Consider the following 18,873-nt stretch of genomic DNA (forward strand, 5'->3'; position numbering starts at 1 on the left):
CCTCAGTAGCTAGGGCTATAGGTGCATAATATCAAGCCTGGCAATTAGGAAGAATTTTATATGACTCACATGTGTTCAAGCATGTATTTTTTTGAACCCTAACACACATGTTAATCAAAACAAGTTTTAAGTGCCTACTTGTGATCTAGGAAATTTGAAGCCATCAAAAGGAAATAATCCTGATTGATTGGCCTGATTCTCAGGCCACCGACCTTATTTACCATATCTATTGATTAGAAGATTGTTTCTTCTGCCGTTATTTACACGCCTGCACAAAAATGGAAGCCTAAACACAATGATCTCCAAGACAATCAAGAAATAAAGAAATGAAGGAAGAGAGGGGAGAGAGAGAGGTGGGGAGGGAGGGGGAGAAGGAGAGGGAGAGGATCTGTGTTGAGTGTAAAGTGAGATGGGGCAAAAAAGCATTGACAGACTTAGTCTTATTTGTCTGATTGTTTAAGGGTTTTAAAACTCTCTGAAAATAAAAATGCTAAGTCTCAGGACATACGCCAAGCAGAGTCAGAACACTGTTAAACCAAATGACACTTTTCCTCTTGTCAACCTGCGAGTCAGATGCCAACATGACTCTGCTGGTTGGCACCTGCCCTGACCACACCTCCTCCTGAAAGGCACTGTTTGAATCAGACTCCACCCCCATTCTTATTAAGCAGGTGAAAAAAGAGAAAGTCTCGAATGCAGGGTGGTGCACACATCAATCTGGAGTCTTTCCCTCCCTTCCTCTCACTTGAGAAGAAAAACTCATGCTCAGTTCTCTCTCCCCTTTCGTCCTTGTCTCGCCCGTGGGGAAGATCCAAACTCCCCACCTCCACACATGTACAAATCAAGGTTTTTCCCTCCTTTCCCCTTCTCATTCTCATTCCATACAAACTTGCCAGCTTGTAGTCAAGACTCAGGTCTGAAATAAAGAGGCCTGCAGGAGCAGCTCATGTAATCCCACTCCTGAAATATCACCAAGACATCTGAGATATTGTTTAGATTGTGGACTCTTACTTTGGCATGCCAGCATAGGTAGATAGACAGGAAGCACATCAGATGTCACTGTTTGGCAGCTGATAAAAGTCAGGGCACTGCGATACTAAGCCCAGAGCCACAGTAGCCTGAGGGAAGGAGATGATGCAGCTCCCTTCTCTTCAGTAGTGGGTTGAGCAGAGCTGGCCCCCTCTGAACTCAGGGTAAGTGTCCTTCCTATTTGTGCTATAGTTTGAGCTTTTGCTTGTTAGTTAGTTTGCTTGTTTAATTTGGATCAGAGGCATATGTACAAAGGTGAGCTTCAGATTTAAAAGGATAGAGGGAAAGCTGACAGTTACAATATTAGAATGGTGCTGGACAAAGTTTCAAAGAGAAAGGAGCCTGTGCCGTCCACTGAAACGGAAAGGCTTGTGCACAGGACACAAGCAAAAAGAATTTTGCATTCTTATTTTAAAGCATAACTTTTCCTTGGAAAGGTTCATTTGATCTGACTATAATCAGGACCCTGTACTATGGCCTCAACCCAGTCTTCTGTGAAAGTCTATGTCATACTAGAGGGATTTTTTTTTAATGTTTAAGATTAGCAAATATTAACTATTAAATTAAGAATTTCTAAAGTATTATTTTTATATATGAGATGGCAGAATACTTTGTTTATAGTATTCAAAACTGAAATATCATTAATAGGAATAGAAAAACACTTAGAACCTAATAGAGAACTGAACTGTGGAACAATCACAACAAACAAGAAGCGAAATTGTCTGGGGAAATATATTGTTTCACCAACATTTTGTAAACATCTATAGGAAACGTTGTGGTGATATGAGTAACACTTTTGAAACAGCCTATCTGTACCTGAGCTTTAAAAATACAATATTTTAACTAAGGAGATTGATACCAAAACACTTAAGATGGTTGACATTCTGAAAATATTTTTAAAAAAAAATCAGAAACTCTTGTTGAAAAATATCTCCAGCCTGTGTCTTAAGCAGTTGGTCCTGAGTAACTGTCCTGCCCAGAAATAAAATTAAAAACCAAACTCTAGATTCATCAAAGAGCTCCATTGCTATAAAACCAGTTGTCTTAAAATAAAGCCTTTTTATTTCAGGAAACAAAGGTTTCTATTAAACTGGCCCCACCCTCTGGACTTTTCTCCCTGACAATTAAAATGCCGAATGTAGTACATTTCTACAATGCACTCTGGTTGAAGCATTTGGATTCATAAATTTGAAATTAGGGAATATATAAATTTTCAAGTATTCTTTCTCCACAGAGCCTTTTTCTATGCAGTTTCTTGTAGCTAATACTAACTTAATTCTAGCCTGCCAGCAAATCCTTAGGATGAGATGACTTGGTCTGGATGAATCAAGAACAGTATTTTCCCCCAGACTGCAATACGAATGATTATGGGTAAACAATTTGGAGAACTTTGCAGATAGACATTTGATTTAGCAAAATTTCAGAGTTTCTCTATATTATGTGAAGCAAAACAATATATTTTAAATTAAATCATCTGATATTTTTAATGAAATCTGGGTATTGCAGTAACTTGCAGTTGCTCTGGCCTTTATCTAACATGGCAATGGGAAAAATCAGAGGCAGAGATAAATAACCCTGAGGGTGGGTTTTAACAGCAAAATGGGGGGAAATGGGGACCTGATGTAGGGAGGCAGAAAGGCCACTCACTCCACAGATGAGTAAGAGTAACAGCATCCACCCTTCGTTTATTGACAGGCTAGTTTCATGGGTGCTTTATTTATGTCTATACTTACTGATTGCCATTGAAAATAACAAGTAAGAGGAACTATAACTTCAACACTAGCCTAAAATACATATTAAATAAATAAAATAAACCAGATAGTTAAGAGACCACTGAGATCAATAACTAGAAATTCTAATGTAAACATAACAAGAAAAATGACATTTGGCTTTACAAATACAGCCTGTAATAAATATTATACATGTAGAACAAGCAAGCCCACAGTCCTCAGTCACCATGTACTTTGGTAGTATAGTATTATCAATATTGAATCAAGGGCAGAAAAAGAAGCAGTGAATCATAATAGTAAAAAGAAAATAATTCAAAATTGGCGATAATAAATTCATTCCACTTTTTGAAATTGAGAAAAAGCAAATGGACATTAATGTTAATTGATGTACCAAGGGGGACATTCATCTACTTTGATAAGAAATGGGAAGAATTTGTCTTGATGAAGACTGACATACATTAACTGCTACTGATTTTAAATCTTTACATCTCTGAGGGTCAAGAATCTGCAGGGTCTGAATGAAAGCTAATCATAAAGCTCTAAAACTAACACATCGAGTGACATCAAAAGTATTTCTTATCAGAAAGTGCACCTTGGAAAAATTTGTGGTGTCTGTCTTGAAACTTCTACATATGCTTTTACCCAGAGATGAGCAAGCACACTGAATCCTTTTTACTTGGTCTAAACAGAAAAGTCACCTGGGCAAAGATGGAAGGAAGGAAAGAGAAAAGACAGAAGGCGGGAAAAATCTACCCTTGAGGCGACCCTAAAAGCGCATAAGCTTTCGTTGACAATGTCAAATAAACAATATGGTTTAGACTAAACTTGTAACTTAATCACTTTTCCCCTTTTCAGAAACAATATTCTTCAAGAAAAGCCCACCAAAGCCAGGAGTACAGTATTCTTGAGATCTCGGCAAGTAGGGCCAGATTAAGGTTGCTTCTGAATTGCTGCAACCGCCTGTAACTCCGGTTTGCAGCCCCACGGTCAGGACTCTACCCCTCCAGGAGCAAATCCATCTTCCACATACCAGCTAAGCATGTTTAACTACGAACGTCCAAAACACTTCATCCAGTCCCAAAATCCATGTGGCTCCAGACTGCAGCCTCCAGGACCGGAAGCCTCCAGCTTCCCTAGCCAGACCAAACAGTCTTCCATCGTCATCCAGCCCCGCCAGTGCACAGAGCAGAGGTTTTCTGCTTCCTCCACAGTGAGCTCTCACATCACCGTGTCTTCCTCTGCTTATCCTGCTTCCCAGCCGCTTGCTGGCTCCAACCCAGGCCAAAAGGTTACTGCCACCTATAACCAGTCTCCAGCCAGCTTCCTCAGCTCTATATTACCATCTCAACCTGATTACAGTAACAGTAAAATCCCATCCGCTGTGGACTCCAAGTAAGTGAATCTTTGTATACTGCATGTGCCATAAGCTTTAGCTGAGGAGATTTGAGGATGAGCTCCTGTTATTCTTCGGAGTGCAAAGCAGCAGTGGGAGCTTCATTCTCACTGAGTCAGGATACTGGAAATAAGTCATCTAAGCGTTCTCCAGCGCCCAGGCTGAGCGGAACTCAAATTACCTACTACCGCACACAATTACATCCCTATTATTTACTATCTTCAGAAATGAAAAAAAAAAGTGGATTTCTAACATACCAGGGAATGGTGAGCTTTCTGCTTAACTCCGAGCTAAGTTCCTCTTACTGCAAATTTAATTCCTCTGAGGTCTGGCTTGGCTGGGATGCAGAACACCTGTCTGCTCCTCTGTGGCTAGGATTTCCTCCCTCATAAGCAAAGGCTATTAAGTTTCTTCTCATAGTCTTTTCTTCCTACCCACTTCTCCCTCTAATCCTGACTATCCACTTGGCTAATATAATTTAAAATTAACACTTTTTAAAAGTCTGGCACTCAGACGGTTAGTCACTTGTATAGATGGTCCTTCCTGGGGTCAGAAGGGAGGCTGGAACAGATGAAGCTTCATGGCTTTAAGGTTTGTGTTGGTAAGTGAGGCCATAACTTCACTTGATGAACTTTCTCAGATGATCTAAATCCAGGAGCAAATACCTACAGCCTTACGCAAGCATGCACTGTATTTCCACAGCCAGAGACTGTCCTGGAAGAACTCAGTCCGAGGAAGGGACACCATGTGGAGTCGAGCTTTTTTTAAAACATGAACTGAATACTTTGTACTTATTTAAATTTAGGGCTATCAGATTTCATATTTCTTGGCTGGTGAGAATATCAGAGACTAAGCCGGAGGCATCTCAAACATTGTCTGGTGGACCATGCCTTGTTGGAGTCTTACTGGAACTCTTATTAATGTTTCTGTCTTCTCTAGAGATTTGTTTGATATTGAACAGAAAAAGGACCTATAAATCAGTGTAGAAGTACAAGGTTATCAAGTCCTGATACTCACACAGTCTACTTGTATGAATGATGAGAGTGTTCAGCAACAAGATGACTGAACTAGTTTTTCTAAAAATTATATTATTGGTTGAAATTCCAGAAAAGCAGCTGAAATGACCACAGTGATTCAACTTGTAGTGGAACCTATTTCCTACTTTAAAAAATAAAAACCAGGACACTCAGAAACACATTGGAATCCTATAGATAAAAAATGGAATTATATATAATGGCTGATAGCTAATGGTTCATGCCCTGGAATATATAACATTGTCATAGTTTTGACTTAATATTTCAAAAGGACATCTTCCTCCCCAACTCCCCACAAATTCTCATTGTATTCATTGAATGTGTTATACTTCTTTCCTGTTCACAATTATTAATATGAATATTCTCCATGTAGCTTCTTAGTGTTTCCAAGTTTCTTATATCAGTATTTTAAATATAAAACCTACTGTGTAATATTTTCCCTAATAAAGTCTTTCAATCCTATTCCAACTCTGCTCAGAAAAAAAAAAGGTTATCAAACAAATATTCACAGAGCCTCAACCACATACCTAGCTCTGTGCAAAACTAAGAAGACGAGAGGCAAAAATAGAGACTAAGAAAGCAAGCCTAGGGGGTCCCCAAACCAGAGATCAAAGGTCCAGCTTTAGCTGTTCCATTTTCAGCAACTGTAGATAACCCTTCTAATCTTACCATTGCTACTTGATACCCACTCTGAGTCCAGCTGTACGGGGTGGAAAGGCCTAGCCCTTTGAACATTTGTGCACAATTCTCTCATTGTTATGATGGGCTCAGGATTGCTCCTTCTTCTAAAGCAATCTCTTGGTTTCTGACCTAAAGACTCTTGAAAGCCTTAATTTACTTTCCCAAGATGGGAAGTTCTTAGGCAATGGTTTTAGCAGTTGATCAAACCACACAGTAGAAAGTGAGGGAAATTCTCTAATTCTAATTATTCCTCCCAGAGAGCTGGCCACGAGGCATTCAGCAAGTAGCCTGCTGGGTGATCCAGTTTTCTGAGCTGTATCATATTTAATGATCAGGATTAGCAGTGATAAGAGAAAGATCTATAAAGCAGTGTGAAAACACATCACTAATTTGTAAGTAAGAGCATATGAGCCTAGTACATGTGCCACCTGATGTGCAGGCAATAAGGGTACGCAGTGAATCAACTAACTGAGACTATCTTGTGGTTCTCAGGCTTGGCTAGCATTAACAGTCCCTCAGGCTTTCTATGAAATATAATGATAAGAACAGAATTGTCTGATTCTGATTCACTTTATCAAGCACATGTGTCTCTCAAAAGATGGGACTCTAGAACTGAAGACATTATAGGCAATTATCATTGCATATACTACAGGAATAATAAAGGACTTTAATATAAAGCCATTTAAAAGGCTTTAATATTACTTAATTGTGAACAAGAAATTAATAATTGTGAATATGAACGTATTGATAATTGTGAACAAGAAAGAAGGCCACTGCTTTGGCCTAGGAATTTAATCAAGGGAGGAGGCCTCACTATTTACTTACATATTTGATTGATTTGACTATTCACTTTATTGAACAAATCAGACTTTAGTTAAGGATTGATATAGACAACTGGAAAAACCCAAATATCTAAAATGTAAAGGGAGAATGGGTACCACCAGTTTCTAAGATAGTATATCTTGACTGTAATAAAAATAAACATCCATTCACTCAACTGGCAGTTTCTCCCACAGCTGTGCTTTGAAGTGGTGGTCATAGAGTGGCATGTGATGAGTTATGGCACCTGTTACTTGTCAATATGTTTACATTCAGCCCTGGGATAATCATTAGGTCCCCCAGCCCACAAAGGGAAGACTCTGATGGACTCAGTCTTCATTTCTTCTGAATCACAAATCCTTTTATGAATCTTGAGCTCATTTGGATCTGGATGACTAGGGAACCTTTATCATGATCATGACAAAATATTCATTAGAGCAATGGCCAGTCTCCCCATATTAACTAGAATGACACAAGCTTGTCTGTATAAGTTCTAAATCAGTGAGCTAAGTTAAAACAATGTGAAGTACTAGGAAAACTTTGAGCCACCTAACAGCTAAAACATAGGATGCCTTAATTGCTGCCGCTGCTCTTTATTAATGTCAATAAAGAAATTTGGAGAGGGCTCAGGATACCTTAGATAAACATTTAGGAACAGAATATGATATAAGAACTTAAACTCTTCAAATTATTTTCAGATTCATAAAATATTCACATTTTTTTCCAAATACTTTTTTTAAAGTTACGTTTCATGCTCTATCTTCCTCTAATAATCCTTTTCTTTCTCTACCAAAAAAAACAGTTTAGCAAAACTAAATAAATCATCATTACCTTAAAAGTTATTTTTATGCACTGGTTTGGATCATTTGGGGTATAAAATTAACTGGAATTGGAAATTAATAGGAAAGCCAGAGATCCCATTGAGGAGTAGTAGAACATTCACAAAAAAACGGGTGGTGTGATGGTCAATTCAGCTATAAAAGAAAGAGCCAGGATTGGCAGCATTTACCAATTTCCCTGGTATAAATACTTTGACACCATCAATTTTGAGCCCTACCCTGAGGTCACATGTTGCTAGAAAGAGATCCTAAAAAAAAAATCAGCTCTCTCAGGACCAGGAGAGGCAGCTGAAAAACACCACTGCCTGATATCCATCTCTCCATCCCACAAGAAAGCCAACAATCAGGCTGAAAGAACTAGAAAGCTCCCTTTAACCATCACATTCTTTTTTATTATTATTATTAAAATTTTTTTCATTTTATCTACCAACCAACATTCCCCCCTCCCATCCCTCCTTCTGCTCCCTACTTCAGGGTCCCCCCAACCCCCTATCCACACCTCCAAAAGTGTAAGGTCTTTCATAGGGAGTCAGCAAAGCCTGGTACATTCAGTTGAGGCAGGACCAAGGCCCTCCCCCTGCATTAAGGCTGGGTAAGGCTTCCCACTATAGGTAATGGGTTCCAAAAAGCCAGCTCATGCACCAGTGATAAATCCTGATCCCACTGCCAGGGGACCCTCAAACAGACCAAGCTACACAACTGTCTCCCACACACAGAGAGCCTATTTGATCCCATGAAGGCTCCACAGCTGTCAGTCTAGAGTTTGAACCATCACATTCTTTAGGGAGGATCTTCTAGATGTCCTCCTTAGGTCTCAATTCTTCCTCCCACTATATAGTTGTCTCCTGCCAAGAGAGAAGATAAAAGCAATAGCCATTTTTATGGCATTCTTCTTGACTGTAATCAAGGTCATTGTTGTTCTCAACAACACTAGAAATTCTAATGATGGCTTACCAAATAAATTCAGTTCTATAATTTTCATTTTTTTTTCTTTTTTAAAGCTATCAACAATCCTCGGTTAGCCAACCAGTAAATGCCATGCCATCCCAAACTGCAAATGCTAAGCCCACTCCAAGGACTCCTGACCATGAAATCCAAGGATCAAAAGAAGCATTGATTCAAGATTTGGAGAGAAAGCTGAAATGCAAGGACACCCTTCTTCATAATGGAAATCAAGTGGGCAAGCTATCTCTCTCATACAGAAGGCCAATTAACCCGTTAAAAACCTAATTTCAATAAGAAAGTTCTGAGGTGGAGAATACAGCTCACTGGTAGAACACTTACCTAACATAAGATTGGTGCGAGCGCACGCGCACACACACACACACACACACACACACATTACTTCTGTCTCTCAAAGATCTATGCCCATAGAGGCAGCAAGAAATAGGATTCATTTTTTTCAAAAGGGAATATATGTTTGCTTGTAATTCGTTACCACTCTAATATGAAGTTCACCTTTTGGGTTTTAGTAGTAAATGGATGAAGCAGCTAAAAGGAAGGAAGGAAGGGAGGGAGGGAGGGAGGGAGGGAGGGAGGGAGGAAGGAAGGGAGGAAGGAAGGAAGGCAGGGAGGGAGGGAAAACACTCTTGATAATACAATGAAATTTTATCTTACACATTATTTTATCAAAAACTCAATATATTGACAGATTTATTTATCCCTGCCCTTGAAAGAGTAGAAGCAGGAGGATCAGGAGTTGAAAGTCAGCTTTGACTAGATGAGTTCAAAGCAAGCCTGTGCTCCATGAAATCTCTCAAAAAACAAAAATAACCACTACCTTCTTACAAAATGTCTGTCTCCCAAATAACTAATGGAAAATTTTATCAACTCAACTTTATTGCACCTTAGTGTCTTATCTATAGACAAATAAAAACAGCTGTATTATATTTCTCTTAATATACAGTGGAATTAGTTGCTCATCTTTGAAGACAGGGAAACATAGAAACTATAATTCAAAAAAATAGGATGACAGTTTGAAGTTCTGGCTTAGAGTAATGGTTTTCAGGGTGTATCCATTCAAATACCTCTTAATAAATCTCATCACCATCCTCTAGAGACTGACTTATGAGGAGAAGATGGCTCGCAGGTTGCTAGGCCCGCAGAATGCTGCTGCTGTGTTTCAAGCTCAAAACAGTGATTCTCCACAGGATTCTCCACAGGTAAATAAAAATAACTGCTATGTGACTGTGGCCTTTGTTTTTCTTTTTGACACAGGATCTTCAGCCCTAAATGTGCTCAATCAATTGTCCTTTTTTGGCTTGTTAGGTCCTTAAGTACATAGGACCATAGGGACACACAACTGTGACCAGCTTCAGTGACAGTTTTTTATAATTTTTAAGTTGTTTGATGTCTTAAGCCATGTGTGTGACACATCTACTTTCTTCTATAGTGATCCTGAGATTAAACATGCCTCTTATTGAACAAACTAATAAAATGACTCTATTGGGTAACATCTCTAAGATTAATGACTACAGTGAATACACACATACTTGCACCTGACCAACTTAATTGTTAACAGGTAACTTAACTCAAAAACACGATATAGTGGGAAAGGCAAACTGAAGGGCTGTTACCCTTTTTGTCTCCCTCTATAAGCTGCCTGTTATACCCTCTTAAATAGTCTACAGGCTGTGAGCAACAGAGATGGAGCCAGGAAATCATTGAGAAAATAAATTTGAAATAAGGAGATTGTTGTTTCTGGTAAAGGCAACTAGACCAATTAGAAAGGATGGATCAGGGTCTAATGGGGTAAGAACTAGATCTCAGACATTGAGCAGTCAATTCATTCATTCATTCATCCATCCAACCAACCAACCAATTTACATGGATCATCTACTGCGTTGAACTCTGGTCATGGCATAGGCAGTTACAGCCAGAATAAGACAACTACATCTCTACTAGTGGAATTGCTCAAAAAATTACTTAATATTTATGACAGTGTTTGCAAGGAAGATGACAGTGCCAGGACAGGAAGATTGCAGCAGAAATATAGCGAAGGCAGAAAGGGTAAATCTTACTATTTTAGACACTCAAACATTAATCCTAAGTAATGTGAAATGTTGCCCAATGACAGTGTAACTAGGAACAAAAATACATCGCTGCTATAATTGAAAGATTCTGTTTCTGAACTAATACAGTAAAGGCAAAAGTTTAGAAAAACAAAAAACTTACTTTCAGCCGGGCAGTGGTAGCATACTGCCTTTAATCCTAGCACTCAGGAGGCAGAGGCAGACAAATCTCTGAGTTTGAGGCCAGCCTGGTTTATACAGCAAGTTCCAGCATGGCCAGAGCTACACAGAGAAACCTTATCTTTAAAAACAAACAAACAAACAAACAAAAAAACAAAACAAAAAAACAACCAAAAAAACTTATTTTGAAGATTTTGAGTTTTATAAAATTATTTGGTTTGATTTTTACTTTCATTTATTTTACTGCTTAAAAAAGTAGGCTGTTTGCTGAATTGATAAGTTGTTTTGACATTTTATTTAACAATCTTAAGACGAGCCAAAGTTTTTTAGATTGTTTTAAAATGCCAAAGGGATTCATCCCAAAATAAATGCTTGTACTCAGATTTTCTGTTCCTGTACAATTATCTCAGAGATATTTAGGCTAAGACTATATTTTCTACTTCTTTTCAGTCTTCCACTGTGCCAAGCATAGCAACATTTATGAAAAACAGCCACTAAATGTATAATCAATTAATTCAATTATAACATTCATCAATTCCTCACCTTATTCTCAAGTAGAAATAATTTTCTGGCACTCAAGACAAATCATGAAATGTAAATATTCTTTCATTTAGCAGGAACTAATTCTTGTTTCAAGTCCTTTTTATAGTTTTATCCTTATTTCTAATGGTGCCCAACAGGATTTTATGCCATGAGCTAAAAGGAGAAGTGTTTTCCAGTCTACTATGTGTTTACTGTTGGTGGTGGAACTTCTCAACAGTAGCTTGACACCCACTGCCTAGTGCCAGCACAAGTGACCTCATATCTATTCCTGCTTTGCTAAAGTACAACCTGTACTGTGTCCCCAAGTCAAACACATCAGAGGGACACATCATCCTGTATCATAAAACAGTCCTCCGAATAGTAAGCTACCATCAGTTTAGGGGCCAGCTGATCTTTATAAATCACACCTGTAAAACTATCCAGTTAGTTCTCTGGGGTTCTTACTAAGGATAGAGGTGGTTGTTCGGCTCTGTTTTAAATAGTAGATATGCAAAGCCAATCACAACTGAAGTAACACATCCCAAACAGAAACATTCCTTTCAACTCCGGTTGCTTAATTCTGTTTCATTTGAAAGGATCAATTGCATGTTAACTTTCTCATTTTTTTTTTCATCTCAAGCAGCATAACCCAGAACATGTACGGCTGCAGGTCCCCACATCACAAGTAAGGTAATTTTGTTTAATTTATAAAGAGAGATGTATTTTGCTATCTAAAATGTTTTCCACTAAAAATATATTATGTATACACAGCCCTCATGCTTACTATATCTTTTCAAAACACAGAGTGAATTTTTAATGTCAAAGATGATACTGAAAAAGTGTATGTCAATGATCAGAGCTACCTCAAAGGGAGATTTTTAAACCTTTTAGCCAAATAGTCAGGACCATGCCTCTATGTTAAATAATTTTGTTACAACAAGGGAACTCCAGTTACTAACTATGAGGAACACAATGATAAATTTAAGGAACTGGTTTTTTTTTAAAGAGGGTTATTTAATATTCAATTTGTACCAGATGTTTCTAAATTGTTATATTTCTGCCAGTCATCACATAAGCCACTGAATACATCACCCTTAAGGTCTGTTTCCATTGTCACCATGCCATCAGACCAAAGCAGAGACTCTGGACTTTATAGCATGGTGGCCAAATTGCATTGTGTGAATGGAAAAGCAAAGACATTTCTGCACAGTCATTATTAAAATATTGTTGTAGAAGTAGATCATCCTCAAGAGCAGAGGCAAATGACCAGGATGCCATCCAGGAGAAGTTTTACCCACCACGCTTCATTCAAGTGCCAGAAAACATGTCGATTGAAGAAGGACGGTTCTGCAGAATGGATTTCAAAGTAAGTGTTTTTAAATATGCTAAGGACACATCAGCAATGGGACCACAAGTTTGGGGAAATGCCTCCTTTCCCAAACTTTTACAGCTTGCCCCAGAGCTTGAAAAACACCATGAACCATGAGAAGGAACACAAGTTCTGAAGCTGAGTTCACACAAGTCACATCCTGGTTGTGCTACTTTCCACCTGTGCAAGCTTAGACAAGTTAGTTAACCTCTCGGTGTTTTCTTGTGAAATGGGACTAACAAATAGTACTTACCTCAAAAAGTTAGGAAGATTAGATTAGTAAGCAGATGTACTGGATACACACACACACACACACACACACACACACACACACACACTCACTCACTCACTCACTCACTCACTGACAACAGGCTGTCTCAAGTATACGCCGTCGTTGTCCATTAACCACTTAAAGCTACTCTGCTCTCTTCTTTCCTAGCTTTTCAGGCTAGATCAGTGCTTTAAAGGAGACCACATCATATTTTGATTATCCTCATTCTAAGAACTTTTTCTTGTAAAATGTTTTTCTAGATTCCCTATCAATGAGGGTTGAATGTCTTCATACAAAAACATTTAAACAACTAACACTTACATACAAAACTGTAGCTTCCATATTCCTTGTGGGATATAAAACATACAATGTTCTAGATAAAGTAATGAAAAGAAGTCTTAAAGAGTTTGAGGTTGTATTTGAAAGAATTAGGTGTGGTCTGAAATAGTCTAAAAACAATATATTAATCTCAAGTTTTTAATTTCAAAGTAAAAATTTATACAGTAAATGTATTTTGAACTCCTACTTTACATTTTCAACCCCAAATCCAGATGACAAAATTGTTAAAATCATAAAGAGAAAACTACCTTATTTTTGTTTCTAGGTGAGTGGACTGCCGGCCCCTGATGTGTCGTGGTATCTGAATGGGAGACCAGTTCAATCCGATGAGTTGCACAAAATGATAGTGTCTGAGAAGGGTTTTCACTCACTCATCTTCGAAGTGGTCAGAACATCAGATGCAGGGCCATATGCATGTGTGGCCAGGAACAGAGCTGGAGAAGCCACTTTCACGGTGCAGCTGGACGTCCTTGGTAAGCCCCCAAAGAGATCCTTCAAAAGGCAGCATGCTGAAAAAGAAAGAGTATTATAAAAGAAAATATTTCAGATAAAATCCCAGAGGACTTCATAATTAATATTAACATTTACAGAATCTAGTGCAATGTCAATTTATACTTAAAACAACAAAAAGACATCTTAGTGGGAAACAGCAAAGTTAGAATGACAGATCTACCACTAGTTCTTTCCTAGAAAGGCAATAAAGGGATAATATAATTTTATTTTAATTTAATTATTGGGGTAGGGGTGAAGAAGCATTTGTTTTACATATCCCAAGTCACAGTCCATTGGAGGAAGGCAATGCAGGAACCGGAGGCAGGAACCTGGAGGCAGGAACTAAAGAAGAAGACCTGGACAAAGCTGCTTCTTGGCTTGCTTCCCAGGGGTTTGCTCAACCTGATTTCTCTTTTAAAAAAAAAAAAATCAGTTAAAATATAGTTATGTCATTTCTCCCCTTCCCTTTCCTCCTTTCAACGCCTCCCAAATCTCCTCTTCCTGATCTTCCTGTGTGCCTCCCTTTCTTCTTTCAAAATTATGGCCTCTTTTTCTATGATTATTTTAGATAGATATATAATATAGATGGATAAAAGGAGATAGATAGATAGCTATAGCTAGATAGATGAAAGATGATATGATATGATAGATAGATAGATAGATAGATAGATAGATAGATAGATAGAGATAGATAGTAGATAGATAGATAGATAGATAGATAGATAGATAGATAGACCAACAGAGTCTGTTTAGTATTGCTTAAATGTATGATTTCAGAGCTGGCCATTTGGTATTTTATAACTAATTAGGGGGCTCGTTGCTGGGGTACACCTCTCTCAGCAGGCATTAGTTACCTGTAGTTTTTTTTTTTTTTTTTTTTTTTTTTTTTGTCTAATGTTGGAGCCCTGTGAGATTTCCCCCTTCAATAGTAGCTCATCTATTGGTGCCCTCCTTGTTCAGGTCTTGTTTAGGCAACTATTTGTTAAGGTGTCATGGGTGAAGGTTTCCTGTTATTTCCAATCTGTGTTGTGAGACACAACCTCACAGCAGACCTCTTGTTCTTGTGGCTTTTAAAATCTTTCTGCCCCCATTTCTGAAATGTTCCCTGAGCTTTCAGTGCAGGAGTTGTGGTGTAGATATATCCATTGAGGCTGGGTACCTCACAGTCAGCTGTTTTCTATAATTTGACCAGCCTTGGCGTTTTTGTTATGGTCTACGCCTACTGTAAAGAGGAGCTTCTTTGATGAGGGTGAGAGCTACACTTATCTGAGAATATAAAGGAAAGTATTTAGGCCGGGCGGTGGTGGCACGCCTGTAATCCCAGCACTCGGGAGGCAGAGGCAGGTGGATCTCTTTGAGTTCGAGGCCAGCCTGGTTCTACAGTGCTAGTCCAGGACAGACTCCAAAGCTACAGAGAAACCCTGTCTCGAAAAACCAAAAAAAAAAAAAAAAAAAAAAAAGAAAAAAAGAAAAAGAAAAGTATTTAGAATGCAGTAAGGGTTTAGCTCTGCTGGTCTGGTAGCGTGGTAGTAGTAAGTTCTCTTCCAAGATAGATGAATTCACTACTCCTAGGTAGCTGGCTAGGTTTCCAATACCAGGCATGGTTTCCCTTCTGTCGAGTCAGCCTCAAGTCTAATTAGAGGGCTGTTGGTTACTGCCAACACATCACCACCACTATTGCACCCTTAGGTAAATTCTTGCAATGCTGTTCATTGTTCACCAGAGATAGGTAGGGCCATTGATTACTTCACCCCTTTTCCAGTTTGCATAGCTCCCTCTGGTAATATGAAAGCTAGCCCTTGGAAGGAGACTTTCTATCACTTTAATCCTGCTATTTTCCCTCCCTACCCTACCCCCCTCCCCTGCATTGGTCCTTATTTACGTTCCTGGTTTCTACAGTTACTTCCAAGTTATATACTCACATCTTAAGGCTTGGATCTAGGAATCATATATGAGAGAGAACATTAGTAAGTTTTTTCTTTCTGGGTCTGGGTTATCCCACACGATGTATGTTTTCAATTCCATCCATTTACTTGCAAATGCCATTATTTTATTTTCCCTTCCAGCTGAATATCATTTCATAGTGTATATGTACACATTTTCATTATCCATTGGTCAGCTGAGGACATTTAGGTTGTTTCCATTTCCTAGCTATTGTGAACAGAGCAACACTGAACGTGGCTGAGCAAGAATTGGGAGAGAGAATATTATATAACTTTAGAGGGGAAAATGAGATAGTATAAGCATTTGCTGATATAACTAAGTAGAAACTTCAGTCTAATAATTTATCTGCTGTATAGTCTGAAATGTTGCCATCCTGATTTATGATGATACATATTTGTCATAGGCTGTCACAATGTAAATTCCTACTTAAAACTGGACATTGGGTGTTAATTTTTAGCTATGCATTATGTTATATTTACTAGGAAAATGGTGTCTAATTATAACGAATAAATGCCTATTTCTTTGGAAAAACAAGTTCTGATAAAACTGTCACCTCACACTATGGCAGCATAGCGCTATAAAAACTCATGTCCAGTTTTTAAATTTTACCATCTAAGTACTTTAAATATATCATATGTAATGCTTTAAACTATGGTATTATCTCACTAGAAATATTTAATGAATCAATGTCTATTATTTAAAAGTCTGATCAGGGTAAAGGACAGACAATGTTCTTGAGCTTATACTCTACTTTGATCAATGAAAGACCTTTAGGACTGACTGAGGGACCCCAGCCAAAGAAAAGAGGGAGTGAGCATGGAATAAAACACACAGGTGCATGCTCGCCCAGTTATGCGCACTTCCCACTGTTAAGCTTTGGGTAAATCATGTTTGAGCCTGAGACTTCATAAATACTGTCCTCTTCCACCTGGAAGAAACCTTGGCTGGAATCCATCTAGTCTCTTCACTTCTCCTTTAGAAAATCCAGCTTCAGTGTCAGCTCACCACTTCCCATTTCTTCTTGCTGTGATGTAGGTAGTTGTGATGACTGACATCTGTGTGTTATCAGTTTACAAAGCATCTTTTCTTTCATATTCAGACAAGTCCATCGCTACAGCCTGGAGTTTGTTTGTTTGTTTGTTTGTAGGGTGTAATTAACAATAGACAAAACTGAGGCTCAGAGAAATGAAACAAAAATTTTCCAATTTTACATGGCTGGGGGGAGGGCGCAATAGGGATTTCATTTTGTAGGTTGAGGATGAAGGCCACAGCCCTGTACATGCAGGACAAATACTCCACTGCTAAGTTGCACACCCAATAAGGATCTGAACCATAGTTGCCTACTACTCTTTCCACCATGCATGCTGCCTCCCAGTCGATGAAATGACTTACTTCTTTAAATGAAACATGGCTATAATTTCAATAGATCATTATGCTCCATTTTCAGAAAGTTGAATATAATAAAATAATAATGTATGCTACAGCATTTTATGTAAAAGTTCCCAATCCTAATGTTGCTTTTTAAAGCTTTAATGTCAGCATACAAATTTCAAAATATTTAATTTGGTTTAATATCATCTTTATCGATTTCTTACGAATCTCCAGCAAAAGAGCATAAAAGAGCACCAATGTTTATCTACAAGCCACAGAGTAAAAAAGTTTTTGAGGGAGAGTCGGTGAAACTAGAGTGCCAGATCTCAGCTATCCCTCCACCCAAGCTTTTCTGGAAAAGGAACAATGAAATGGTCCAATTCAACACGGATCGGATAAGGTGAGAGGAGACTTTCCTGACTGACATGTGCATTGGCTGGATGAATCTACTTATACTTTTTAGACCCATTATAAATTACACAATTATGGTCTTGGGTTGTCTGTTCTTAAAAATACATATTTAAGTCAGATTCAAGTAATCCTAAAAATAAGGCATAAAAGAGCCTAGAGTTCATCTTTTGTTGACAATAAAGAACCATGGCTGCAGGAGATAAATGATATAAAAAGAATAAAAGGGAATTGTCTGTGGGGAGAGAGTGTGTGTGTACGAGTTTCCTAGAGATCCAACCTAGGATCTTAAGCATGCTAGAAAAATACTCTACTGTGAAGTGATACCTCCACTCATAGGTGGGGTATCTAATTGTTAAAAATTCAATAACTACTCGGCATTGGTTAGAGGCAGTCTTGGAGTTTTCTTATTAGTTAAATTCTATAAGGCAGCAGTATCACTTAAACTTTCACCTGAAAGAAAAGAATTTTAATTCCTGTGCCTTCGTTTTCGTTTTGTTTCTTTCCAGCTTATATCATGACAATGCTGGAAGAGTCACTTTACTGATAAAAGATGTCACCAAGAAGGATGCTGGGTGGTACACAGTGTCAGCAGTCAATGAAGCTGGCGTGACCACGTGTAACACAAGATTAGATGTCACAGGTATGTCACAGAGCGGCTCAATCTAACTGGGAAGGTGAGAAACATACAGCTCGGCGTGGTGTGAAGTATAGGGGATTTTCCTCATAATCATTTTCTTTTCATATCTGCCAGTGACTACTAAGTTCAACTCTGTGTTTTAAACTACCCTTCTAACTTAATTTTTATTTATTCCAGCCCGTCCAAACCAAACACTCCCAGCTCCCAAGCAGTTGCGTGTTCGACCAACTTTCAGCAAATATTTAGCCCTTAATGGGCAAGGTTTGAATGTAAAACAAGCTTTTAACCCGGAAGGAGAATTTCAGCGCTTGGCAGCTCAATCTGGACTCTACGAAAGTGAAGAACTTTAATAACTTTGCCTGCAGTGGGAAATACAACTTCAGTATTAGCAATATATCTGATGACTTTGTGGAAAAAAAAAATCTATGGCTGTATTAACAGCTTACGGCTTTACTTAGGTCGTATAACTAACACACATTTAAAACACTGTTTACCCTCTGTCTCTGGCCCAGCCTGCCTACTCCTCTGGCCTGTGAGGCCAACAGTAAACTGAGTGTATGGGTTTGTATTCGAAGAGACTGTCTTAAGTTACAGTCTCTTAGAGCTTGAGTCGTGCACATTTAACAACAAGTTACGAATCCAAAACTTTTCTAAAACCGCTAATGCTTGCAGTAAAGTTTATGGGTATTGCTTAACACACATTGGTTTATATGTTTTCTCTTGTAGGAATACTAACATGATATAGATTATCTGAGTGTTCCACAATTTCATGTCAAAAGAGAATAAAATTCGAATAGTTAA

The 18,873-nt window shown here is 38.3% G+C and overlaps 1 protein-coding gene across 1 annotated transcript; it reads left to right on the forward strand.

The window, feature by feature from the left end:
- Positions 1-1,104: 1,104 nt before the first annotated feature.
- Positions 1,105-18,873, forward strand: Myot (myotilin). Its single transcript, XM_036205322.1, has 10 exons — positions 1,105-1,193; positions 3,615-4,151; positions 8,527-8,701; positions 9,583-9,687; positions 11,882-11,928; positions 12,472-12,604; positions 13,483-13,690; positions 17,259-17,424; positions 17,942-18,075; positions 18,250-18,873. The coding sequence occupies exons 2-10, from the start codon at positions 3,799-3,801 to the stop codon at positions 18,420-18,422; spliced, it is 1,494 nt and encodes a 497-aa protein (XP_036061215.1). The 5' UTR covers positions 1,105-1,193; positions 3,615-3,798; the 3' UTR covers positions 18,423-18,873.

Source organism: Onychomys torridus, chromosome 13 (genome assembly GCF_903995425.1).
Source record: "Onychomys torridus chromosome 13, mOncTor1.1, whole genome shotgun sequence".
In the NCBI taxonomy this organism is placed as follows: Eukaryota; Metazoa; Chordata; class Mammalia; order Rodentia; family Cricetidae; genus Onychomys; species Onychomys torridus.